We start from the raw sequence: 27,559 nt of genomic DNA on the forward strand, positions 1-27,559 counted from the left end.
ATACCAGGGTCCTGACTCAGAAGCAGGCAGTGGCAAACCACCTCTAAACATCTCTTGTCTTTAAAACCCCACCAGGGGTCGCCATAAGTCAGATGTGACTTGACAGCAAAAATATATATCTGTGTACTAGATACATAGATGTTGGTTGCTAGACAGAGAAATGCATGTAGATAGTGTATGCAGCTGTGTAGATCTAAAGCTGCACCCACATGGCAAGGATGCTCTGTTTCCCTATCATCCCTGCCACCAATGCAGAGGCATTTGCACTGGCAACAGAGTGTCCACAAAGCAATTTTGTGTGCACTTTCCTCTGTCACTCACCATTTCCTCTGCATCCCCCCCTCAATGTTTGACTGGAGAGCTTTAAAAAAAAAGTATAACATTCTAACAATTAATTCCATGATCTACTAGTTCGTTGGGATTGTCAGCTCTGATTTTAAAAAATGTAACTGACATATCACTATAGCTTAAAACCAGTAATGGCACATAGTGTCAATTATTGCTCTCTTTTTTTTTAAGCCCTAAAAAGCCATCCAGTGCTGGGGGTGGGGCAAGAGAAGGGCAGAGGAAACTACCATGTGGATATAGCGGCAACGAAAGGAACATGGGAAATCATCACTGTGTGGATGAAAACCAGGCTTAGGAAAGATCAGAGCAAACCAGGGTAAAATTGTGGGGGGGGGTTCAACAATTAAGGGACAATATCATGGATGCCGGATGGCAGAGCAATACCTCTGTGTGGAAGAAACCAAAGTTTGTGTGTGTGTGTGTGTGTGTGTACTGAATGGAATTAGACCTTGAAGAAGGCAGAAACCAAAATGCCTATCACTTTCTTGTTTTAAGCATTTTGGGCATCATCCAACCCAAATTAAGAATTTTAAAGTTTTTTTAAAATAATTCCACAGATTTGATAAGCACCTACTACAAACAATAGGGCTAAAATATTTCTAAAATATTTCCAAGTATGAAACGTTGCAGTAATTTGAATGTGGGCCAGCCTAGCCCGATCTCATCAGATCTCAGAAGTTACTGAGCATCTGAGGCAGGCAACGGAAAACCACCTCTGAATGTCTCTTGCCTTGTGAAACCCCTATGGAGTCACCATAAGTGAGCTGCAACGTGATGGCGCTTTCCACCACCACGCATCTGTATTTAATCAGAATGATCTGAAAAGCCTAATATTTTCAAGCTTCTTGACCATCATGGTTGATTTCTGAAACAGTTGTGAAGGTCTGCATTTACTTGTTATTATTTGTTGAAATAATTTGGTGCCAGACTAACTAGCCAATCTGATATCCTGGATCCCCAATTGGTCATATATGATCCTGGGACACTAGAAACAAGAGGATAGATAGACAGAAGACCCTATCACCCCATGGCCTGAACTTGGAGGATAATACTTTTACCTCTGTTTTTCATTCTTAAAAAACACGCAAAACTGTCTTGCATTCATAGAGCAAATGCTGCCTTCCTGAGGATTCTCTCCATTTTCAGTGTTCTCCTGCCTAGTTCGAAATCTAACTGTGTTTAACTGTCAGAAGCAGAAACATTAGAAATGACATCATCACACTTGTTTCTGTTTTACCAGTAATTTATTTACATATACTTTTTTGTGGCTGGCTGTATCCCTGAGCCTCTATGAATCCAGTTTTTCAGGTAATTCAGATTATATTTATTTATTTAATCTTTAATTTCTACCCCGCCCCTCCATCCCCAGCTAAAGCCGGGCTCAGGGCAGCTTACATCATCAAATTTAATCCTTATCGCAATATAATAAAGCCATAAAATCTATCTAAAATTATTAAAATCACATTCTAACAGATACACAATTCCAAAGTAAAACAACTGGCGCAATATTAGAGAAGCAATATTAGAGAAACAGAAAAAGAAGAAGAGTTGGTTTTTATACGCTGACTTTCTCTACCACTTAAGGCAGAATCAAACCAGCTTACAATCCCCTTCCCTTCCCCTCCCCACAACAGACACCCAGTGAGGTGGGTGGGGCTGAAAGAGTGTGACTAGCCCAAGGTCACCCAACAGGTTTAATGTGTAGGAGTGGGAAACCGACCCAGCTCACCAGATTAGCCTCCGCCGCTCATGCAGAGGAGTGGGGAATCCAACCTGGTTGTCCAGATCAGAGTCCACCGCTCCAGACCACCACACCACGCTGGCTCTCACAGCAAGAAACAGGGCCACAGCAAGTCCAGTAATGCAGTCAGGGCTCCTAATTCAATTTGGTAGAAACTAAAGGGGAAATGGGGGAGGGGAGGGAGGCCAGCTTTGATGGAACCGTTGCTGTCAACTACAGAACTGGCGGAAAATGTCCATCTTACAGGCCCTGTGGAACTCTTCCCACTGGACCCTGGTCTTGCCCGACAGAGGATTCCACCAGGCTGGGGCCAGGGCTGAAAAAGCCCTGGCCCTAGTTGACGTCAGCCAGACACTCTTTGGGCCAGGGACCAAAAGTAAGTTGCTGTTAACAGAGTGTAACACTCTTGGGGGTGTACCAGAAGAGGAGGGCCCGCAGGTGCAATGGTCCCAGAGTGTGTAAGGCTTTAAAGGTCAAAACCAGCACCTTGAACCTGATCCGGTGTTCCACCTGGAGCCAGTGCAGTTGGTGGAGCACTGGCTGAATATAAGCCCTCAGTGGGGTCCCCGTAAGGACCCTCGCTGTGGCATTGTGTACCAGCCAGATCAGTTTCGAGGGCACCCCTACACAGAGTGAGTTACAGTAATCTAGCCTGGAGGTGACTGTCGCATGGATCACCGTGGCTAGACAAATATAAGCATATTGTATATTGTATTTACATTAGTTCAGGATGTCTAAGAACACTGTTATTATATATGACTTCAATTGTCATTGACAAATGATCTGATGTTACATACAACTGAATCATTCGTAGAAATGTCACAGACTGGACCTTTTGTGTTTCATTGCCTTTGACCCAAGTTTACTGTTTCCCCCTCTATCTAATGTCTTTATATCTATGACATCTGAAGACATGCTTCATGCACCTGATAGTGGAGTTTAGTTCAGGAAAGCTTCTGTCACAATATTTGTTAGTTTAGGACTTTTTAAATTAAATGTATCATGTACGTGTAGGAATAATTACATTTATAATATCCCTCCCCCTCCCGTATGGGGTGCTTTGTCCTGGATGGTCCAGGCTAGCCTGATCTCTTCAGGTCTCGGCAGCTAAGCAGGGTCGGCCCTGGTTAGAGCTGACATGAGAGACCAGTGAGGCAGTCCAGGATTGCTACCCAGAGGCAGGCAATGGCAAACCACCTCTGAATATTTCTTACCTTGAAAACCCTGCAGGATCACTGTAAATTGGCTGCGACTTACTTGATAGCACTTTCCACCATCCAATCTAGGGAGTGAACATTAAAAAAAAAGACTCAGGACTTACCCTTTACATCTAGAAACCGCCAACTTAAAAGCAAGCTCCTGGTTTTGAAAAAGGGCACACGTAAAAGAAATTATCCTGTACATTTATAAAGAATCCCATTTAAAATAAAGCGCTGTGATGTGGAAAAGGGTTATGGCTGCCAACCTCCAGGTGGTAGCTGGAGATCTCCTGCTATGACAACTGATCTCCAGCTGAAAGAGATCAGTTCACCAGGAGTAAATGGCCGCTTTGGCCATTGGATTCTATGGCATTGAAGTCCCTCCCCAAACCCCACCCTCCTCAGGCTCCGCCCCCCAACCTGGAGCTGGAAACCCTAAGAAGGGTACATTAAAACACACGCACACACACGCTGAGAGTTACTGTTTACATTTAGAAAAAAATGATATGCCAATAAAGGTGCTGATGTTATTTAGAAAAAAGAGATTTAAAATAAAGCCCCAGGTTTTGGAAAATGGGGAAGGGCACGAAGGAAAGGAAAGGAAAGGAAAGGAAAGGAAGAAAGGAAGAAAGGGAAGGAAGGAAGGAAGGAAAGGAAGGAAAGAAAGAAAGAAAGGGAAGGAAGGAAGGAAAGAAAGAAAGAAAGAAAGAAAGGGAAGGAAGGAAAGAGAGAAAGGGAAGGAAGGAAAGAAAGGGAAGGAAAGAAAGAAAGGGAAGGAAGGAAAGAAGGAAAGAAAGGGAAGGAAGGAAAGAAAAAAAGAAAGAAAGGGAAGGAGGGAAAGAAGGAAGGAAGGAAAGAAAGAAAAGGAAGTAAAGAAGGAAGGAAAGAAAGAAAAGGAAGGAAGGAAAGAAGGAAGGAAGAAAAGGAAGGAAAGAAGGAAGGAAAGAAAGAAAGAAAGATCTATGTCCGTCTAAAAAAGCTCTATGTCAAATAATGAACCTCCTGATTTGGGAAAGGGGCAGGGCGCCCTTCCCTTCGGCACGAGAAGGAGGGTTTGGAGAGAGGGCGTGTGTTTTTGTGCGATTTGTGTGTCGCAGGTTGAAGGGGTGGGGAGACGCCTCTGTGTGCGCACACACACACACACACACACACGCGCGCCACCCCCGCCGGGCACCTCGTCGCCGCCATGGCTGACCCCGGGGGCCAGGCGGAAGGCGCACGGCTTCGGCAGGAATGAATGGGCCCCTGCGGCCGGAGCGCGGCGGCGCAAGCCCGGCCAGGCTGCCGCGGGGCTGAGAGGCCGGCGGCGCCCCGCGATCCCTCCGCCGCCGCCGCCCCCTGGCTCTTGGCTCTCGGCTCTGTTTTTGCCCCAGGGTCCGCGCAGCTCCGCGGCGGGCGGGCGGCCTCCCCCAGCCATGTTCAACCAGCAGCAGTTCCAGCAGCAGTTGCTGCAGCTCCAGCATCTCCTCCAGCACCATCCGCAGCAGCAGCAGCAGCAGCAGCAGCAGGCCGGCCGGTAAGCCCCTCTAATCGAGGCCGGGGATGGCGGGCGGGCGGGCCTGCCCGGGGGAGGGCTGCAGCATCTTCTCCAGCGCCCTCGCCTTTCAAGCATCCCCGACCCCTATAAGTTGTATCTATATGTTTGTACTCTGTTGTGTGCCGGCTGCAGCAGTCTGCAGCTAATCCGGATCGTGTCTTTAAGAGCTTATATTCTCTTTGAATGGGATGTTTGGCCTTTGGGTTCAAAGTTTTGGGTTCACGTTTTGCTGGGGTGATACCCAAGATCTTAGAACCTCTCCTCGTTACATTCCAGGATCTGAGAATCTGTAAAATTATATTACCGGTTGCGAAGTGCTGTTATTATGAACTGGGGGATAGGAATACAGCGCGTCGTATGCAGATGTTAAAATGTGTATTTTATGTGTATTGTTTTATGTGTATTAGGGAAAGTTTTACATGGTAATTCTGATAGATGAGTTTCTAATTCAGGAGCTGTCGTTCTGCTGGGCTTTTGCCAAACTGTATGTTGCACCACCTTTTTCAGTAATTGGCAAGTAATTTTAGAATGTCTCACATGAAGTGAACCAACTAGAACAGGGGTTCCCAACCTTTTTTTGACCAGGGATCGAGAACTAAATTACGGTCCGCGAAACAAAGTTATAAACCCATAATAAATTAATATTTTCAGTTAAAAGTTCTCTGTTATAAAAATATATATTCAAATATTATTCTAAGTGTAATGTTTAACAGTTATGATTAAAGTTTATTTTCAATTTTTTTTGAATTTTTATTTTGAACCCTGGGGTCCCTGCACCGAACAAAAAAGTCCTAGTGCGGACCCCCGGTTGGGAACCAGTGAACTAGAAAGACCCCCAATGGGGGCAGGTTGTTTGTTCTTCCTTATATTTTCATCCAGCCCTTCTTCCAAGGAACTGAGGGCACGGTGCTTGGTTTCCTTCCCCTCCCTTCCTCGCAACACCCCTGCAGAGGAGGTTAGACAGAGAGGGAAACTGGCTGAGGGTCACCCAGTGACTTCAAGGCTGCACTTGGGTCTACCTTGTCCAAATCTGACCTTATCCATCGTACCACGCTGTCCTGCGTTGTCAACCTCACATAATGCAAATTAGGTGAATTAATTTCATCTGGGAAATGTTGGCTGGCATGCTATATAAAAGCTCTAAGATCAAAGCTACCCAGAATGTCTCCTGTGTTAAGCCTGGTTAAAATGAATGTGCTGTCATTCAGCTGTCTTTCGTTGCAGCAGGCTGTGTGCAGACAGCTTCCTAGTGGATTGGGCCCTTAGACTAGTGATTGAATTTCTTTTGCCAACTCTTGAGATATTGAATGGCATCTTGGAAAGAGCAAAGCTGTTTATAGCTGAATGTATAAGGTGAAGAGGTTGAGGGCTTGTGGCCACTGAGAATCTTCCCTGAAACTTGCTTGTAACTTGCTGGTATCAGCACAGGATCCTAATTAAACCAGCCCATTTAAATCCCCCATAAAAATACATAATGCTAGCTGAAATCCAACACAGGAGGGTTTGCTTCTTGAATAGCGCCCCTTCCCTTACAGGGTTGATGGCAGACAAAGCTGGACACTGGTTGGTGTTATTAACAGCATACAATTTGGTGTAAGGGCCCTCATCTGCAATATCATCTTTTTGAGGGGGAAGGTTATTGTATACACTTCTGAACTAAGTTTATCCTGAACTTTCTTGAAATGCCCCCCTTTTTTTAATTAAAAAAAGGTCTTCCTTGAAAAGCCTCCAGAGGAAGCCCCAGGGGTCTTATCTATGCCTCTCACTTTGCAGAGCTGGTGAATAGATGTGATGTCACGTGGGTACTCTTCATTGATTGTGGCCTTTCACCATGCCCACTGACTAAACCTATATCGATTCTTGTTTGGGTCTTACAACTGGGCATCAGCAATTGCAGCCTCCCTGGGCCAAATCCAGCTTTCCAGATTGTCCTCTCCTTGCCAGATTGGAGACAAGATTGTCACAAGTTTGTGACAACAGAGCTTTCTCTCAGACTTTATTGCTGGTTGGTTGTTACAGCACTAACCCATCATCTTTAGCTGTTGGCCCAGGTGTATAGACCCTAACATGTTGTAGGTATGTGTTTCCTGGTTGGAAGATGGACTTCCATTCAAAACACTGCCTTGGGTTGCCCATGGAAGAAATTGGTACAAGGTGGAGGGGTTGTCATCCTTGGCAGGAGTCTTCTTGAGCTGCTCTTGATGAGGCCTTAAGCATCAATGGCATTACTATGTCAGGCAATTTGGCTACTCTGAACTTGAGTTGGGGATGGATGTGTGTCCTGTGTTGTGTGTGTGAAGTGTTGTCAAGTGGCTGCCAATTTATAGGGACCCCTGGCAAGTCATTAAGCAGAAGTGGTTTGCCATTGCTTTCCTCTGCAGAGTTTTCCTTGGAGGGCTCCCTTCCAAGAATCGACTCAGCTTAGCTGCCAAGCTCTGACGAGATCAGGCTGTACTATACCATTCCAGACGGTATAGCCAGCGTGGTGTAGTGGTTAAGAGCGGTGGTTTGGGGTGGTGGACTCTAATCTGGAGAACCGGGTTTGATTCCCCACTCCTCCACATGAGTGGCGGACTCTAATCTGGTGAACCGGCTTGCTTTTCCCACTCCTACACATGAAGCCAGCTGGGTGACCTTGGGCTAGTCACTGTTCTCTTAGAGCTCACTCAGCCTCACCTACCTCACAGGGTGTCTATTGTGGGGAGGGGAAGGGAAAGTGATTGTAAGCCGGTTTGATTCTCCCTTAAGTGGTAGAGAAAGTCGGCATATAAAAACCAACTCTTGTTCTTCATCCCCTTGTCTCTGTTAGAGAAGTACATTTTGTAGCTATGGTAGGGCCGATGTATTATAATTGTTCTGTTTTTCAATCCTATCCTGAAAGCAGCTGACCATCATATGAAAACTAAGAACAGCAATCAAATACTCTGAAAGAAAACAACCAAATTTTCAACAGTTGGGAAAAATAGCAGCAGCACAAAACTTTTATTGATTTAGACATTTTTATCTTGCTTTTCTCCCCAGCAGGGACCAAAACGGCTTACAGCATCGTTTCCCCCTCTTCCATTTTATTCTCTCCGCAGTGCTGTGGAGGCTGAGGGACAGCAGTTGGTTCCAGGGCAGCCAGCGAGCTTCCATGGCAGATTAGGGATTTGAATCTAGGTCTGTCTGATTCTAGTCTGACCCTTTAACTACCACCATACCGTCCTGGCAGCAGCAATAAAGAGCATATTTTAGTGATGTGGGGGAAAACATACACACTATCTAAGAGGGGCACACAATGTGGTGCCCATGGGTACCATGGTGCCTGGTGACACCTTTCCTGGTGCCCACCAAGTGTTGCTGGAAAGTGAGCAGGGCCAGGTGGGGCTTTTGCCCAGCAAGTCTTCTGATTGGACATTGGAAATTTGATTCACTGTGCAGATTTTTTAAAAAACGTTGTTTTGACAGCAGCTGCCACCACAACACAAGGATCTTCACTCTGAAGGTAATCTGCAGCAGCCATTTTGTGGCTGGCTTCACCTCCCGCAGTGGCCATTCTGTGGCTGTGCCCACCATGCTGTGTCAGAATTCTAAAGGTGCCCACAGGCACAAAAATGCTGGGGCACCCCTGGTCTGAGCCCACGTCAGTCATCTGACAGTGAGCAGAAAGGTGGTTTCATGCACCTCATTAGGTAGCGGTGTCCACTACCTGGGTGCCACCCCCAAAAGGGCCATGTCTTGTGTCCACACCTCCCTTACCACACATCCAATGGAGATGACACAGGGAGCAGGGCCTTGCCTAAAACTCTTTGGTGTGTGGGGCAGGCTTCCATGGGAAGGAGGCAGTCCTCTGGCCTAAAACCATTTTGGGAGTCTTGTGGCACAGTATACATTGAGGAATGAGATCTGCAGGTACACAAAAGAAGGAAGGGCAGGGTAAAAATGATAAAAGGATGAGCTGAGCCCTTGGGAGAGAATGATGGAGCAATAGATGAGCCAGCATGGTGTATTGGTTAAGAGCAGTGGATTCTAATCTGGAGAACTGGGTTTGATTCCCCACTCCTCCACATGAGCAGCAGATGCTAATCTGGTGAACTGGGTTGGTTTCCCCACTTGTCCACATGAAGCCAGTTGGGTGACCTTGGCTAGTCACAGTTCTCTTAGAGCTCTCTCAGCCCCACCTACCTCACAGGGTGTCTGTTGTGGGAAGGGGAAGGAAAGGTGATTGTAAGCTGGTTTGATTCTTAAGTGGTAGAGAAAGTTGGCATATAAAAAACAACTCTTCTTCTTCGTCTTCCCCCCCCCCCACCTGGAGACAGTGCTCTGGGGTGATTGCTGTGCTTTTGCAACTAAGAGCAGCCAGTGGAAGAGAGAGTTCTTTTGTTCTTTTCCCCCCATTTCAGTTTGAAATGGGAGAAAAACAATTTCACAATATCCAGATCACACAACATTAATTATTGAGTGTAGAAGTACAAATATTAAAATAATATGGTACGGAACGAGGGTATTAGACCTTTTATGAAAGCTTGGCATCATGGAAAGAACATTTTGCTCTGTTTTGGGGTGAATTTTACAGTCTGCACACATGACGCTTTCTGAACCAAGTAGGCCCGAGTCTGTCTGTCCACTTGGTTTTTATCCTGTATGCGAGCCTGTAAAACTTGACTGTGTTAATTGTCCTAATACTGCAGAGCCGGCGTGGTGTGGCGGTTAAGAGTGGCGGACTCTAATCTGAAGAACCGGGTTTGATTCCCCCCTCCTCCACATGAAGCCTGCTGGGTGACCTTGGGCCAGTCACAGTTCTCTCAGAACTCTCTCAGCCCACATGGAAGCAGGCAATGGCAAACCATTGTGCATCTCTTGCCTTGAAAACTTGAACGTCTCTTGCCTTGAAAACCCTACAGGGTTTGCCATAAGTCAGCTGTGACTTGACAGCACACACACACACGTTAATTGTCCTAGTACCACAGAGCACTGAAAGTACTTTTAATGCATTCTCTTGTTTGCAATCCTTCCAACCACCCTGGAAGAGAGGTCAGTATTCTTTAACCACGTCTTTCAGAGGCAGGGCTGGGGGACAGAGACTTGCCAAAGGCCACCTAGTGAGCTCCAGCCGAAGGGGAGATTCAAACCCTGATTCGCAGGATAGTCTCTTAGCAACTTTGCCACGTTGCATGCCAAAATGCTGCTTAGCCAAGCATCCATGGATGAAGTTGCTTTGGGGTTTTTTTCCATTGCAATTTCCAGTGAGCACATTCTATTCCTCCCATCTCCTAGTCCTTTGTGGGGGGAACATGCAATTTATATATAATATCGACAGCATCACAAAGGGAATTGATAAATTTAATACTTTTTAAAAATCACATTTATATACGATACAGAATCATAGAGTTGGAAGAGGCCATACAGGCCATCTAATCCAACCCCCTGAGCATCCCTGACAAGTGCTTGTCCAGCCTCTGCTTAAAGACTGCCATTGGGGGGGGGGAGCTCACCACCCCCCTAGGTAGCTGATTCCACTGTCCAACAACTCTTACTGTAAACAATTTTTCCCTAATATCCAGCGGGTACCTTTCTGCCCGCAATTTAAACCTATTATTGCGAGCCCTATCCTCTGCTGCCAACAGGAACAGCTCCCTGCTCTCCTCTAAGCCGTTCAAATACCTAAAGAGAGCCATCATGTCCCCCCTCAACCACCTCTTCTCCAGACTAAACATTCCCAAGTCCCTCAGCCTTTCCTCATAGGGCCTGGTCTCCAGGCCCCTGATCATCCTCATTGTTCTCCTCGGCACCCACTCCGTTCTGTCCACCTCGTTTTTGAAGTGAGGCCTCCAGAACTGCACACAATACTCCAGGTGCGGCCTGACCAGTGCAGTGTACAGCATGTTTTTATCCTGCTTTTCAGCCAAAACTGACTCCTGTTGGGACTTAAAGAGAATCCTCAGTACAAATGATATTAAAATTCCATGCAAATGGTCCTTGGAGAGGGGATTCTTAGCGTGATAGAGAAGGGCCTGCCTGCTGCATCTTCTCTTTCTGGCTTTGCTGATGGGATTCTAGCATTCTGAGCATTGTTTTCAGGTCTCACTGAGGCAATAAACCCATGTCTGGGCTGTGCCACTTTGGAGGACAGGTAGGGGCTGCTTTAATCGAAACAGGCAAACAAAGAAGAATCCATGCAGGAAGAAGGGGTCTAGCCTAGCCTTGTCCCTGTCATGCTTGTTTTTTGTGTGCCTGGATTGGGAGGGAAGGGTTGTGTGAAGCTGCATTCCAATCCCGTGAGCCTCCTCCATCGGTCCGAAGCGATGCAGCCTGGACTGCCACAGTGAGCAACAACTCAGCCTTACAAACATAAATTTCAAACATATACTCATGATTATCAAACTATTCACTATAACTCAGCGATTTTGATCTGAATACAATTAATGATCCTTAACCACTTGGACCTCAATTCTTCAAGATTTTAATTCCTTTGAAAGTATGTGAGCTTAATCATCAGATAGACTTCCTTTACCTTTTCTAACTGCTCATCTACATAAAGAATATCTTTTGATTTCCAATTCTGTGCAAATACAATGCAGTGCTGTGCAGCTGTTATTGAATTCAAAGTTAAATTTTGTAAAACTTTTTGGAATTGTCAAAACATAGTTAAGTAGCATAATTTCCAGCTTGATTTCTACCTCTCTACCTTGACCAAAACCCAACAGAATAGCAACTTACCCTATATACTCGGGTATAAGCCGACCCGAGTATAAGCCGACCCCCCAAATTAGAGGCCAGAAAAGGGAATTTCTTATTGACCCGCGTATAAGCCGAGGGGCAATAAGAAATTTCCTTTACCCGCAATGCTGCGCTCTAAAATGGCGGCTGCCATTTTAGAGCGCAGGGCCCCTGCCCCAGGTCGCCCTCCCGCCGCCTCCCAGGCCCTCCCGACCCACCCAGACCCCAGTGCCATCCAAGGGGGGGAGGGGGAAAAGCCCCTGAACCCACTACTTACCTGGAGAGGCAGCGAAGCAGCGGCGGCGCGTCCTTCCTGGGCCGGCAGGAGGCCCCTCCAGGCCGCTGCTGGCCGGAGGAAGGCGCCCAGGCACGTGGGCGGTAGTGGCGCGACGGGCAGGGGCCTCCCATGGCCCCTCCCGGCGGGGGAAAATGGCGGCGGGGGCCGGGGAGGGCCGGGGCAGCCTTCCTGCGACTGCAGAGAGGCTGCCCAGGGCCCCTCCCGGCGGGGGGAAATGGCGGCGGGGGCCGGGGGGGGCCAGGGCAGCTTCCCTGCGACTGCAGAGAGGTTGCCCAGGGCCCCTCCCGGCAGGGGAAAATGGCGGTGGCTCGGCGGCGGCGGTAAGTTCCCCCCTCCCTCCTCCCTCCCTCCTCCCTCCTTCCCCCTTCTACCGTATTGACCTGTGTATAAGCCGAGGCCGGCTTTTTCAGCCCTTTTTTTGGGCTGAAAAACTCGGCTTATACACGAGTAAATACGGTATCTCCAATACAACACTGCTCTCGGGCAGAGCCACCACATATGGATGAAATCAGCATGGCAATACCTGCCAACACCCACCAGCACGATAATTGTAAATCTTAGTGAACAGCTTTTGAGTTAGATATAACTGACGAATCATTTTGTATAAATTCTCTGTACAGTTCAAACAAACAGAGAACGTTGATCCCAAAGGCCATGCAAATTCCCAGACTTATTTTGCAATCTCCTATCCTAAAGTTTGGTTCCATTTATAAAGCAGATTTGGTATCCTTGGTGATTCGTGTGGGATAATCAGTCCAAAGAAAGCAAATGTTTTGAGTGCCGAGTCATTGTTCTTTCAAATTTGCCTTTTTGGCCTAACAAAAAATCCATTGCGGTTTAGATTAATAAGAAATCTCTTCACTTGAAGATATTCAAACCACCTCAGCCTTTGGCATGCATGTCTGCTACTCAGGAGCATTGGGGGGGGGGGAGGACATGGATGCTGATGGTGAAAGAGCAATGCTGGGACCAGCATAGGTCAAAGGGTCAGAGAAGAAGGGGTCAGCTGAGAATTCCAGATGGCTGGAGCAGAGTCATGCCAGCGGGAGGGGGGCGAAGGCCAGGCCTAACCAAGGGTTATGCGGGCATAGGGGAAGAGGGCTAGTTCCGGGGGAGGGGGAATGAGGGAGGCATGGTAGGTGCTGGCCAGCCAGGCAGGGAGGCTGAAGCTCCAGTCTTTGTGGCTCCAGGATCAGGGGGAGAGGAAATATTTTTGAATTGGTGACTCGGCGAAAGACCACCTGAGAACTCTGGCTGTTGACATCCAGGGAAGAAAGGCAGGGTACACACATGAAGCTGCCTTATACTGAATTGGACCCTTGGTCCATCCAAGTCAGTATTGTCAACTCAGACCGGCAGCGGCTCTCCAGGGTCTCAGGCAGAGGTCTTTCACATCACCTACTTGCCTAGTCCCTTTACTGGAGATGCCAGGGATTGAACCTGGGACCTTCTGCATGCAAAGCAGATACTCTACTACTGAGTGACAGCCCCTCCCAGCATAGGTCAGGGGGTCAAAGAAGGGGTCAGTTGAGGATTGTATAATGGCAGTGGCAAGGATCCATACTCAGAAGGCACCCGGAGTGTCCTCTCTCCACGCCCCCCCAACCCCATGGCTGTTCCCACATCCCTGGGAATGATCATCCTGTGCATGGGATGTTAGGATTGATGCCCGTAACAAAATCAAAAGACGGGGAACATAGCAGCAGCTGGGACTATCAGTCAGTTCAGGTTAATGGGCCTTTGAAGATGCTCGAGGCCACGTCCCATGGTCATGACTTTGATCTCCGTAAGATTTTTTTCTGAGGGTTTTCTTTTGTTGGAGCTTCTCATAAGCAGCTGTGGGTACCTTTCCCGTTAGAAAGGTCGCATAGGAGGGAAACGTGTCTGTTCTCGCCTATGCTGTTTGTGAGAGGCTTACCCTATTGCCACATTGCCTGAGGGCAGTCCTGGTTTTTTGCCGTTTGAAAGGGGAGTGGGCCAGCTGGCTCCATCCCCGGGAAAGATATCTTCTTGTTGCCTGGTCCTTGATGTAGAAATATGTTTTTTTTCCCCTCTCCTCCCCAGGGGTGTGACACCACCCCAGCAGCAGTCGATGCTGAACTTGCGAGCAGCCAATCAAGCGTCGCTCCTCAACGCCAACCCCATGCTTCAGCGAGCCCTGCTGGTGCAGCAGATGCAAGGTACAGATTGCCGCCCACCTGTGTTCTTCTTTCCTTTCTTCCTTTGGCTTGAGACACAAGCCGTTAAAGTCTCAATGCAAAAGAGGCAGAGAGCGTTGCACTCTGATGCTTGGGAATTCCGTCCCCGCCAAAGCATCTTTGCTCTATTGACAGTATTTACGTACCACTGTTCTGTTAAAAGCATCCCCAGGTGTTTAAAAATGACAGTTTAATATTTTCACAGTGAAAAATCCAAAGTCTCATAAGACAAACGGAAAAATGTGAGTCATAGCTGCAGTGAGAACCCCTGGATCCGCTGGGGCCTCAGAAGTTAACTTTTCGCTTGCCTTCGACAGGCGACAAGGGGTGATTCTCAAGACGAGGAATTCTCATAAGGGCTGCTGTGGAAAAGATCCTCCGCTTTGCAGAGGGCATTCCGACCTGTGTAATTGAAAGTTATCCGGTCGGGTCTTGATCGATGGCAAATCCGAAGGGGCTTTAGGAGAGAGGCCTTTCCAGTTTGTTGCACTCTGTCGTACAACTAGTAAATCGCTTGATGGAGAGGTGCGGGGAAGCCACGTACTTAGCAATTGTCGGTGGATAAGATTATCAGGGAATTTGTGCTGTGCCAGCCCTTGAAATGAATGGAAATCAATAGGGCATGCTGGGTGCAATTTCTCAGTGGAGTCTCTGGAGTGGATTTGCAGGTCTCCCTTGTATGTTTTCTCATGTGCAAACCAGAGGCCGAGTAAACCAACATACTTCAAATATGACATACTCCATTTGTTGTTAGCCCCAATGATAAGATATATCCTTTGAACATACATGGAGGGAGAATGGGTGTTCCACATGTGCAGAACCGAGGATGCAAGTTAAACATTATTTCTTATATATTGGGGGGGGGACAGGGGCCACTACTTCACAATGGGCTTTAGAGGGAGTCCAGAGCAGCCTGAATCTCTCTGTCCCACCGATTCCAACCTTCCCCAGTGCGTGGTCCAACCCTGGCCTTCCTCTGAATTCTGCACATGTGCCAGAAGACTTTAGGGAGGGTTGGTTTCTTGTGTCTGAGAGGAAGGGAATGACCCTCCCCCCAGTACTCTGTGATGTGAGGAAGGTGCTGGTTTCTGGAAAGGGACATTTGCCAGCATGAAATTTACAGTTGCTGCTTGAGGTCATCTTTGTGGACCTCTGGTGTTTTAGCCAGTCTTCATGCCATGCTATGCTTCTTTTCCCCCTTGGAAATTTCTTTGAGCATGTATTTTGCCGGAAAACCTCACTCTGAAGGAAAACAAATCGTAGTTCGCCAGCTAACAACTAACATCATCCTTTAGGGAGCAGGAGAGCATGCATAAGTTCATGGCTCATTCATGTAACACCACACCATGGCTTGTCTTTGTATGTGAACCCTGCCACAGAGTCCTGTTTCAGGAACGTGGTCTTGTTTTTCTAGTTGTGTTGTGCTGCTTCTTTTTCCTTATATGATGAGGGTGGTCTTCTGATAGGTGGTGTATATAGTCTTACTGGAGCGTTTTGGAAAACTCGAGAATGTGGGAGCACACTGAAATGCTCCTATTTTTAAGGGGAAACAGTCAATCAGTTAGGCAATAAAAGGCATATGTTCTTGGATTTATGGGAAATGAGGCGATTAAGGTAGGAGGTGTTCTCATACAAAGTCTCAATTATAACATGGTGAAAATGGGACCCTTACAAAATAAAATGACATAGTTTCTCTATCACAGGCTACCAAATTAGCTCAGTCTGAGTTGAGTCCCGTTCCTTAGATTTGTTAATTTTCAGTGGGTAGATCTCTAGACACCTCTGTGCCCATTCTTGTACTGATGGGGCTGTTTCTCGCTTCCAGTGTCTTGCAAACACAGCTCTAGCCGCCGTAATAAGATGCAACACGGTAGAAAATAAGGCCTTTGGAACCTCTGACACATAATTGAACAACAAGGCTTCCATGGACAGGGAGGCCTTGGGTGCTCAAGCCAGGGCTCTTGCTATACCTAAGTACTGTGTTAAACACTTTTTGCATCTTGGAGCAGGATTTCATACAGGAGTCCACAAATGCAGTGTGCTCTGGCAACCAATATATATTAGTTTTGGAAACCAGTGTAGAAAACATTTGGTTTAATCTGCTGCAGGAGTAATAATGTTTGGGAAAAGCCACCGATGACTCAAGGAAAGCAAAGTGCGCTTCTTTTGAAATGGTGCCAGGTTTCCTTAACCGGTTTAAAAGGATGAAGTTTGCCTTTGTGGAGCAGGACATGAAAGAGCTTTGAGGGCTGCTGCAAAAAATGTTTGGCTACTGAGCCCAGTCAAAATGTGTGGATCACATATAAATTATATTGTCTCTTTTATACTACTGTTCTTCCCCATTTGGTTAGGATACGGTTATCAGAAAGTATCCTATTATCAGCCCGTTTCTTTAAAAAAGCATTCAGTGATTTTTCTCCATATAATATAAAAATTCTGCATTTTAATTTACATGCTCATTTACAGCCTGTTTTATAATATCTAATAGCCGCTTTGGTTCTTTGGTTGGCTGTTTAGATGTTAGGTAGTTGATATACACGTTACGTTTGTAATAAAGAACCATCTGAGCCCTGGCTGTTCACCTGAATTTTCCCGGTCACTTGGCACGGTTTGGGTTACGTTTGAGAATATTTGATGCCCAGATACTTTGGTATCTGAGAAACACCAGAGTAAATAATTTAGCGGGTGGTACGTATAACCTGTGGGTTCAGCAGTGGAAACTGGTAACGTCTGTTTGTGTGTACGTGTTTCCTGTATCTAAATGAAGTGTCGTTTTTAGGGAGCAGTCCTGGCATCCAGCGCGTATACTAAAATGGTTGATGCTGCTCTCTGGATTGTGTTGGTCTGTTATATCTCCTTCCTAGTTGCCATCCCATCCTCCACCCTTGTGTGCCTACTCAGTAAATCCCATTATATTTCAGTCTTTCTTCGAAGTGCGAGTGCTTAGCATCGCAGCCTTAGCCCGCATCCAATCTAGTTAAGTCACTCTTGGACACTAGATAAGGAAGGGTTCCCATGAAAGGATTCGAAGTAGCGTCTGACTGGGGTTGCTTCTTCATGAGTCCATCTCTGCCTGCTTTGGGGAAATACCTCTGAAAACATTTGCTGATTTATGGCCGAGGAACAGCATTAATCAACAAATGGATGTCTTTGGTTCTTGTAGGTTATCCGGGCTGTGTGACCACGGTCACACAGCCCGGATAACCTGCAAGAACCAATGAACTCTTGACTGTGAAAGCCTTCGACAAATGGATGTCTGTTTCGTAGGGCAATTGCTTGAGTGTGGTTTTGTAGGCCCAGCTTCTTCACAGACAGGGCTGGCCCAAGGCTGAAAATCAAGATGGCCGCTTTCTTCCCAGTAACTAACATGGAATACAATAAGCTGACTTTTCAGAGAGCTCTTCCTCCCCCCCCCCCCCCGGTGCCTGCTTCACTTTCCCTCATGGGGAGGGCTGCCTTCATTTGCCAGAGAGGCGACCAGCTTCTTGCGCCTCGGTCGTTGCTTTCTCCTCAGAGCCAGTTCACAGCCAAAGTGTCCCAAGCAGCCATGATGGAGGAGGCTGCTACAGTGACAATGTTCTGCCTGCTCTCGTGTCACTATTGTGTCAGATCCATTCGAGGCAGGCTGCAGAGGGAGGCCATTCCTGTGCAGCCTACCTTGGGTCCTACCCTGGAGGGGTGCTGTGAGTGGGGCGGTTCACTAGGTTGAACTGGCCTGGCCATGCCTGGAGCAGAAGTAATGTCTGGTTTTTTAAAATTCATTTCTATGCCCTAGTTTCTGGGAGCACAAAAATATGACAGTAACTAGAAACAGAAACGTTTAGGATGATGCCTACTTTGCAGGGGGGATGGGGCTTTGGAGAATGTGTTTGGAAATTGTTACTTTCCTTACTGATCATTACTCTCATTGATGGTCTGACCTTACCTGCTGTAACCATCACAGAACAGACCCTTCTGCCCTAATATACAGAAGGTCATTATACAGATGTGTGTGTGTGTGTGTAAAGTGCTGTCAAGTCGCAGCCGACTTATGGCAACCCCTTTTGGGGTTTTCATGGCAAGAGACTAACAGAGGTGGTTTGCCAGTGCCTTCCTCTGCGCAGCAACCCTGGTATTCCTTGGTGGTCTCCCTTCCAAATACTAATCAGGGCTGACCCTGCTTAGCTTCTGAGATCTGACGAGATCAGGCTAGCCTGGGCCATCCAGGTCCATTATACAGATGCCACACACATATCTCCTGAGACTAGAGGGCCAGATACATTTGATTTGCCTGGGAATTGGGACTGCCTCTGATCTCCTAGTTATTTTTCTGTCTTGGTCAGGAAGGAGTTTTTTTAGAGCTCTGCCAGAGCTCAACACACCAAACTAAACCAAAAACAAGGTAACAACAGACCAGGAAGCCAAGGAGCCATTTTTTACCTTCGATCCAGCAAAAAAGGATTTTGATGTTGTTTAAGCTGCAGGCATTCTCTTGGGGAGATAAATGGGATTTTACTGTATTGTGTATGTATTTAATATTTGGAATTGTAAGCCACCTTGAGTCACAAGAGGAAGGTGGGGTATAAATATTTAAATAAATAAATAAATGCATTTGTTTCTTTGTTTTGCATTTTTAGGTAACTTGAGAGGCTTCAACATGGCAGCGGCTCCCGTGTTGCAGCAATTCTTTCCTCAGGCGACGAGGCATTCTCTTTTAGGTCCCCCGCCCGTCGGAGTCTCCTTAAAGCCCACCCGCCTGGCTTTCCCGGGCCTCCCATTTCAAAGGCAGAACCGCACCTTTCGCAAGGTGAGCTGTGCTGTTGTGGCAAAATCTCACTGATCTTTTCCAGTTCTCACACCACTACCCCCGTCCTCCCCATACAGCACCCAGAAATCTGTGAAGGAAGGGAGGGATTTAAAAATGCAGGGGAGAAAAGGGAGGCCTTCCTGGTACATGGCTGCTCCTCTGCTTCAGTTTTCCGTTTACATCCTCTCTCTTGCCAGCGCTCTATTGAATGCCAGGAAGCGTGGCGTCTTGTTCTTGAATGCAGAATGCTTCCGGGCCTTGTTTCAGGGTCTCTGTGGCAGACCTGCGTGACCAAGCCAGATGCAGCCCACCACAGTTGTGTTGAGGCCTCTGAGGTTCCATCCTCCCTTTGATATTCTCAATTAGGCGGCAAGAACTGAAGTCTTACCAAGGCACCGGCAGGTGGGGGATCTGCCATGCCCAATGGGCTGTGTTTGGCTTAGTGGGTTGCAAGTTGTGTGAGCTGCCCTGTCCTGAAATGGGCCTTGGCTCCCCTTCTCTTCCTCTCTGGGCTGGTTTATTTCATACCAAGGGTCTCCAGCCTTTTTTGGGCCAGTGGGCACCTTTGGAATTCTGACACACAATTCTGGGCACAGCCATTGGTGGCCACGGGAAGCAGAGCAGCCTCAAAATGGCTTCCTTTCAGTCACACAGTGATGATCCTGGTGCTGTGATGGCAGCTGCTGCCAAAGTAAGGTTTTAAGAAACCTTCACAGCCAATCTGAAGAGAAGAAGAGAGAAGAAGAGTTGGTTTTTTATATGCCAATTTTCTCTACCACTATCAGATTGGCTTACAATCACCTTCCCTTCCCCTCCCCACAACAGACACCTTGTGAGGTAGGTAGGGCTGAGAGAGCTCTAAGAGAGCTGTGACTAGCCCAAGGTCACCCAGCTGGCTTCATGTGTAGGAGTGGGGAAACCAACCTAGTTCGCCAGATGAGCATCCACCACTCCAAACCTCCACTCTTAACCACTACACCATGCTGGCTCCTCACTGGGCAAAATCCCAATCTGGCCCTGCCCACTACCTAAAAACACTTGGCAGGTGCCAGGAAAGGCATTGGGGGGCACCATGTTGGGGATCTCTGGACTAGAATTTTGGCTGACAATATTTGGGACACTTTCACTCTGTGGTCTGTAGGACTTTCCGAGGGCCCCTGAAAGGAAGCGGGAAGTGGATTTGGCGATCTCCTCATCCTCATCTTCTCAGACTCCAGGAGCAGATGAGAGGGGACCTCTTTTGGAGGGATGTCTCGTCAAAACAGGGTCTGAACAGCTTGGCTCTTCACCATCAGGTAGGAGAAGGGAGGTGAGCTTCTCTGAGCTTGTTCTCCACCTCCCACAAACAACAATAACAAAAAAAATGGTGTTGTGGGGAACTGCGCTCAAACTTGGATGCTGCCTGGACAACAGATGGTTGGCTTGCTTGCTTGACATTTTCCAGTGAGGGAAGAAGCCACAGGAACAAACAGATTGGTCTTTGGATCTGTGTGTGAGAACGCCACCTTTTCATTTTTCTGTACCTTTCTCTAATTGCCCCATACTTCTATTCCTTTATTTCCTTTATTCTGTTCTTTATGCTCGTGGACCAACAAGTCATGAGCAAAATAAATTCAATAATACAGAAATAACCAAACATACAAAAATACAATATCTGAGCAGTACGGTTAAAAGGAGATATCATTAAATGCCATCGATACAATTTTTGCCATGGCTAGGGTTACATTTGGATCAGTATCAGCCAATAGCTTTGCAACTATCTCTTGCTTTAGGGCAGGTCCCCACCTCTGAATGTATACTGTGATCCATTTGTCTCTGGCGAGATCATGCTTTTTACAATCAACAACAAAAATGCCAAACAGTGTCCAAACTACCTGATCCACAATCACAAAGTCACTTGGAAAAGGAGATGCCTGAAAACCTGCCTGACAATTCCCCCAATGGCAGTGCATTTAATCTGGCCTTAGAGAAAAGCACTCGGTATTTGGGGACAACTAAAAATTTACAGTAAGCAGGTAGAATCTTTGGAATGGGGAGGCCCAGATGGTACAAGGAGCATACCCTGCGCGCTCTGCAGCCAGCGTCCCATTTGTCAAGTTGCAACACTCTAGATCTGACTAATTTACATGCAGAGGAATATTCCATTTGCTTTAAAACCTCAAGGGACAAATTCAGTTTCTGCAATCTATCCTCAACTAATTTTTGCTGTGAACTCTGAAAGCCATCTTTAGCCAGTAAATGCAAATAGCACCCTTCTGAGGACTAAAGACTTTTTAAAGTAAAGGTTGCAAACCAAGCTTTAGCTTCCAAGGAAGGTTCAGCAAATTCCAAGCAAATTGCTGGACCAGAAATACATGTTGGCAAGTTGGACATGGAGTGTAAAAAAGAAATTAAGCAGGAATCATACTTTTCATTAACTTTGGCAATAGCCAAAGGTACACCGAATAATAATAACAGGGCTACCTTAGTCTTGAACGCCTCGATAGCAGCTGGTATATAATTGCCTCCTGAGGTTTGAAAAAATCTCAGGACTGCTGAGTGTACAGATGCTACCTTCATGGCAGCGGTCATATGGCCTGTCCAGGACATATTATAGGAGAAACTAATGCCCAGGTAGCGAAATGTATTAACCTGCTTAATTAAGTGGCCATCCATGAAAAGTGGTGAGGTGGGACACCTTTACAAAATACTATAACCTTAGTCTTTTGATAATTTATTTCTAAGAACTCTTGTGAGCAATAAAATGCAAATGCACTTAGTAGACGTCTTAAACCCACTCGAGACCATGAAAGCAACACAGCATCATCTGCACAGAACAAATTTGAAATAGGTGAGGAGGGTGAAAATTGCCCCATGCTCAAAATTTTATTCTTCTGGAGTAGAGGGGGACGACTTCGAAAGGTCCCCTTGCTTACTCCATAGGAAGGGCTAGTTTCTGTGGTTCCTTTTGGTCCTGCCTTGTTGGGGCAAATTAGAAACCTTTTCCTTAGTGTCCTCCCCTCTCTGGATTAACTAATGTGTGTGTGTGTGTGTGTATGGGGGGTGGGTGGAGGCTATGAATTGCCTTTGGAGAGCCCAGAGCCGACCACCTCAATTCTGCTGCCAGCCCTGCTGTGGCCAACGCTTCTTTAAAGTAACTGGCCTGAAAGACATGAGTTCCGTCCTCATAAGCTTGAGTCCTGCCTATGAAGCTTTCATCCTGTCTTCCCTTCAAAGAAGCTCAAATAACATGGTTCCCCCTTCTCCATTTTATCCTTGTCACAACCTCAGGTTAGGCTGGGCCTGGCCCAAGATCACCCAGTAAGTTTCAAAGCGAGCAGGGGGTCTCCCCAGTTCTTTAACTACTGCATCCCACTTGCAAATGCAGTGATTTTGATACTTCCTGTCCTCATGTATTTTCTGCTCGTTGTTGATCCCTTTTTTTTTGCTGTCAAGTCGCAGCTGACTTATGGTGACCCAGTAGGGTTTTCAAGGCAAGAGATGCTCAGAGTTGATTTACCATTGCCTGCCTTTACGTTGCAACGCTGGACTTCCTTGTGGTCTCCCATTCAAATGCTAACCAGCTTCTGAAGTCTGTCAAGATTAGGCTAGCCTGGGCCAACCAGGTCAGGGTAATATATTATTTTGTGCTCACTGGTGATGAGTGCAGAGTAACTAATTGCCCAAGTCATGTTGGGCTCAGCAAAATGCTCATCAGAGGGGCGAAATAGAAGCATGGGCTGACCTCGGTGACTGCGCATGCCTCCCTCCAGAGCTCTGCCATACGCTATGAATGGCACTGAGCTAGAAGGTGTCTGAATTGTTCTCCAGCAATAACCTCTTTTTTTGGTGCCTTCAGAGATGCTGAGAGAATCCTCCCCAGATGGTGAGCCAGCAAGCAAGCGGCTGAAAAGGTACTCATAGATGCCAGAAACCGCATGGTGTCAGATTGCCTTTGCTGGATCAGACTGAAGATCCCACCCGCACTCCTGTTCCCAACTGTTTTCAGCCAGGTGCTGAGGGGAATGGGCCTTGGAGGCAACAGTTCTCCACACCTCTTTGTCCCCACCATGTTGTAATGGCAGGTATACTGCCTCTGAACATGGAAGCTTCATTGAGGGGTGCTGGCTAACAGATTGTGATGGACCTCTCCTCCATGACCAGTCCTTTCCCCCGCCCCCGAAAGCCATTTAAGATAGGGACCATTATTATGCTGATGGGATTCTGTAAGTTCGTGAAGGATCATGAAGCATGTCCTGAATTTGCTACCAATCAATTTAATTATGGACCATTTTGCCATTTTAGTGGCTCTTTTCAATATTGTAAGATTTAGCGCTGGGGTAGAGCAATGTGTTTTAGGTATGAAAGCTCTCAAATCCAGTACCTAGTTATTTCCAGTTAAAAGATCTGAAATAGCGAGTGTTGGAAAATACCTTCCTCTGCTTGAGACCGTGGAGGGCTGCTGCCAGTCAGAGAAGACACTACTGTGTTAGATGGACTGGTATCAGGCTACTTCATATGTTCATGTATCTTTTTTGAGAGGGGGTAACCAGCCCTGCGTGCACTGTTCTTAACCAAATACAAGTCAAATTGCATGCTAAATTGGAGTGCAGCCAGTTGGCACTTGAAAACTTTCCAGAGAGTTTTCTGCAAAATGTTCTGATTCCAAATGTTCTGGGAAAACCCACATCGTCATTTGCTAGTTTTAGAGGTTAGCGGTGTTGGTCTGCAGTAGTACAGCAGGTCCAGGAGCACCATAGAGACCAGCAAGATTTGAGGTACGAGCTTTTGAGAGTCAAAACTCCCTTTGTCAGTATCTGATGAAGGGAGCATTGACTCTGGAAAGGTTGTACCGCGAAAATCGTGTTGGTCTCTAAGATGCTACTGGACTCGAATCTAATTGTCATTTGCTATAATGGATTTAATTCCCCCCTCCCTCTCCTCTTGCTAGTGGAGATGAAGAATCAATCCCTGATGATCCTCTGTGCATTCAGGAAATGGAGGCTACGGAATCCCATGTGGAAGGTAAGCTCCTTATACGTGCTCAGGAGATCCTAAATTATGGGCACGGCTGTGTACCTCCTGCATTAAGAACGAGAATGGAAATTCTGTACCGATTTTAAAAAACAAACCTGAATTTGTCAACTTGTATAAAGAATGGGTTAATTAAGTTATTCATGCCATAGTATTCCCTATTATTATATATGGGTATGAAAGCTGGACAGTGAAGAAAGCTGTTAGGAAGAAAGTAGATTCCTTTGAAATGTGGTGTTGGAGGAGAGTGTTGAGGATACTGTGGACTGCCAAACAAACAAACAAATCAGTGGGTTCTAGATCAATTCAAGCCTGAACTGACCCTAGAAGCTAAAATGACTAAACTGAGGATATCGTACTTTGGTCACATCATGAGAAGACAAGGGTCACTGGAAAAGACAATCATGCTAGGAAAAGTTGAGGGCAGCAGGAAAAAAAGAAGACCCAACAAGAGATGGATTAACTCTATAAAGGGTTTTATGGTTTTATTGTTCAAGACCTCGGTCTAAGAACTGGGGGAAAGAAAAGGAAAAAAGACTCTGTAAAGGAAGCCACGCCCCTCAATTTGCCACGCCCCTCAATTTGCAAGACCTGAGCAAGGCTGTTAAGGATAGGACGTATTGGAGGACATTGATTCATAGGGTTGCCATGAGTCAGAAGCGACTTGACGGCACTTAACACACACACACACACACATAAATAATGGAGAAGGAGCCTTTCTCATGCCTGGATCCAGCTCCAGCTGTGAGCCCTCCTTCTCCCAACTGCTTTCAGTTGCCGCAAAGGAAAGGATGGAAATGGCCTCCATTGTGCCTGGATCCAGCTAAGAATCTCCATCCCAGGGAACAGTTCTGTTGGATTTTAATGTCATTTGAGCCAGCGTGGTATAGTGGTTGGAGATTCAGACTGGGACTGAAGAGACCTGGGTTCAAATTCCCACTCATCCGTGAAGCTCACACACTGTTTCCCAGTTCTGAAACGTTTTTAATCAGTTAAAGCTTGGAGCCCTGCTTCATGTATGTTCATAGGTTGCCAAATATGTCTGTCTTTGGAGGGGAGGGACCAACCTCAGTGCTGGAGCAGCCTCCAGCTAGAAAGATCCCCAGGCAGCAGACCTGGGAAGATCCCCACCAGATATCCTAGAGAGCCGCAGTCTGTTGTATTGGCAAAGGGTGGTGGGCACCACTGCAAAATGGCTGCCAGAGGAGGTGGAGCCAGTGACAAACTGGCTGCAGGAAGTGAAGCCACATGCTCAGAGGAAGTCCAAGTGCAGGGGAGAAGAAGGGTAATTTAAAAATTGCACAAGAAAAAGGAGTGAGAGAAAATAAAAGCAACAATGGGGTGGCAACTGCAACTGAAACACTACTTTATTCTGCACAGCCAGCCAGATCACCAGTGGCCAGTCAGAAGCCCTGCTGGGCAACAACCTCATATTGCTCCACCCACTTTCTAAAAACACTTCATGGGCACCAAGAAAGGTGTTGGCGGGCACCATGGAGCTCATGGGCACCACGTTGGGGACTCCTGGGCTAGATGGACCACTAGTCTGCCTTGGTGTGAGGCAGCTTCATACATTGTATCCTTTTTCCCAAAAAAGAAAAAAGGTTTAACCATCAGAGCTTTGAAACATGCATCTCCAGAGGCGATTCTGGTTCAAGGTGATAGTAGCATCGTAGAGGGAAACGGCCAGAGGGAAAGATGGAGCATGTTTCTGTTTGATCAGAGGACTTAGGTTCACTCTAGATGGAGTTCTTGCCTGGGGAATGTGTTTGTGACTTTGGATGAATGTTTTTCTCTTTAGCCCTTCCCCCAATGACTTAAAGATTTCTTTCCTCTGACCATATTGTTTGTTTTTGTAGAGACAGACCACGGGGAAGAGAATCTGGCAGCAGACACTTCGAAGGAGAAGAACTTCTCTGAGGAACTGAAGGCTTCTGAGGTGAGCCCAGGATTTCATCCTCCCGCAAGAAAAGGGTCGTATTGCAAAAGATCTGTTTGCTTTTCTACCTAAGGATTTGAGCTAGCGTGGTGTAATGTGGTCTGTGGTCTGTCCCCTTGCTTCTAAATCCTGTAAGACTCAGTGGCTGAGATGTGTTCCCTTCGTTCAGCTGTCCTGTCCCTTTTGGCAGGGGTGTAATGCCCATGTCATAGACATCACCCAAGCACCTGGGTGTGTATGAGGGCCCCTGTTATGGTAAGAAGGGGAAAAAATGGTAAGTGCAGTACTGCAGTCAAAGCTGTGCTTACGACATGAGTTCCATCCAGACGGAAGTTGGTTTCAGGTAGCCGGCTCAAGGGTGATCAGCCTTCCATCCTTTCGAGGTCAGTAAAATGAGTACCCAGCTTGCTGGGGGTAAAGGGAAGATGACGGGGAAGGCACTGGCTAACCACCCCGTAAACACAGTCTGCCTAGTAAATGTCGGGATGTAACGTCACCCCATGGGTCAGGAATGACCTGGTGCTTGCAGAGGGGACTGCCTTTACCTCTTAATGTAATCTAGGGCCACAGACGCTCTAGGTGGCACTCCTGACCCTTAGCAAGTTTTAGGATTTGTCACAGCCCACCCCCAGATTGTATGTAAAGCAATGCACCTTGCAAAGGTCTTGATGTACCTTGAGCTTTCCTTCCCGCGTGTGCTAATAATAATAATAATAACTGTGTGCTGTCAAGTCGCAACCAACTCATGGCGCCCCCAGGACCATGGGGTTTCTACGGCAAGAGATGAGCAAAGGTGGTTTGCCATGGCCTTCCTGTGCATAGCAACCCTGGGCATCCTTGGCTGTCTCCCATTCAAGCACAAACCGTGGCTATCCCTGCTCAGCTTCAAAGCCCTGACGAGATCAGACCAGCCAGAGATATTCAGACTGTTTCTTGCCTGTGCTAAAGGGGTTTAATGGTTGTCAGGAGAACCTGGTGGGTGGTCTGAATCCGCGGTCCTTTCTGTCTTCCCAGGTGGTGAGCTCTGCAGGGTCGCTGAAAGTGACTATTCAGCAGAGCAGTGAAAGCCGAGCCATCAGCACCACCGCCCTGAAGCCCACCCACTGGACCTCTGAGATGGGCACGGCGGAGACCAGCCCGGAGTCTGCTGTGAAATTCTACTGTTACATTTGCAAGACTGACTGCTGCAACCAGCAGGTACCACTGTGCGCAAGGTGGGGGGTGCATTTGCATTGTGAGGCCTTCGCCAACTACCTCCTCTTCTGCAACATGGCATTCCTTTTATTTACTGCTCAAAGACCAACAGGTCACAAGCAAAAAGGAGAATGAAAAACATATAAAACAACAAAATATCTAAAGTAGGAGGTAGTTGTGAATTTCCTGCATTGGACTAGATGACCCTAGTGGTCCCTTCCAACTCTATGATTCTAAGTCATATGCTTTCACATTTTAAATAACTAAAAGTATTGGTTAAAATTTTAAATGATAATACCGCTAAATGCCATAGACAAAAATTTCGCAACTGCCAAGGACACATTTGGATCAATATCTGCTAGTACCTTAACTACAAGCTCTTGCTTTGTCTCAGGGCTCCATTTCTGAATATATCTATGGATCCATTTCTCATGGGCCACGTTGTGTTTCTTACAATCGATGAAAAAATGCCAAATGGTGTCTAGGTCTCCTGAGTTACAATCACACAATCAACTTGAGAAGGGGGTCCCTTGTATTCTACCTGTTAGTTCCCCTAATGGCAAAGCATTTAATCTTGCCCAGGATAATAATATTCTGTATTTGGAAC

The 27,559-nt window shown here is 46.8% G+C and overlaps 1 protein-coding gene across 1 annotated transcript in view; it reads left to right on the plus strand.

Moving 5' to 3' along the window:
• Nucleotides 1-4,765: 4,765 nt before the first annotated feature.
• Nucleotides 4,766-27,559, plus strand: part of CIZ1 (CDKN1A interacting zinc finger protein 1) — a 41,085-nt gene continuing 18,291 nt past the window's right edge. Inside the window, exons 1-8 of the mRNA XM_056860178.1 lie at nucleotides 4,766-4,804; nucleotides 13,887-14,002; nucleotides 18,637-18,806; nucleotides 19,948-20,101; nucleotides 22,645-22,699; nucleotides 23,737-23,810; nucleotides 25,679-25,758; nucleotides 26,773-26,955. Of these exons, the coding sequence (XP_056716156.1) occupies nucleotides 13,915-14,002; nucleotides 18,637-18,806; nucleotides 19,948-20,101; nucleotides 22,645-22,699; nucleotides 23,737-23,810; nucleotides 25,679-25,758; nucleotides 26,773-26,955 (804 nt within the window). The 5' untranslated portion in view covers nucleotides 4,766-4,804; nucleotides 13,887-13,914. The remainder of the gene's footprint in view (nucleotides 4,805-13,886; nucleotides 14,003-18,636; nucleotides 18,807-19,947; nucleotides 20,102-22,644; nucleotides 22,700-23,736; nucleotides 23,811-25,678; nucleotides 25,759-26,772; nucleotides 26,956-27,559) is intronic.

This window comes from Euleptes europaea, chromosome 14 (assembly GCF_029931775.1).
Source record: "Euleptes europaea isolate rEulEur1 chromosome 14, rEulEur1.hap1, whole genome shotgun sequence".
Lineage (NCBI taxonomy): Eukaryota > Metazoa > Chordata > Lepidosauria > Squamata > Sphaerodactylidae > Euleptes > Euleptes europaea.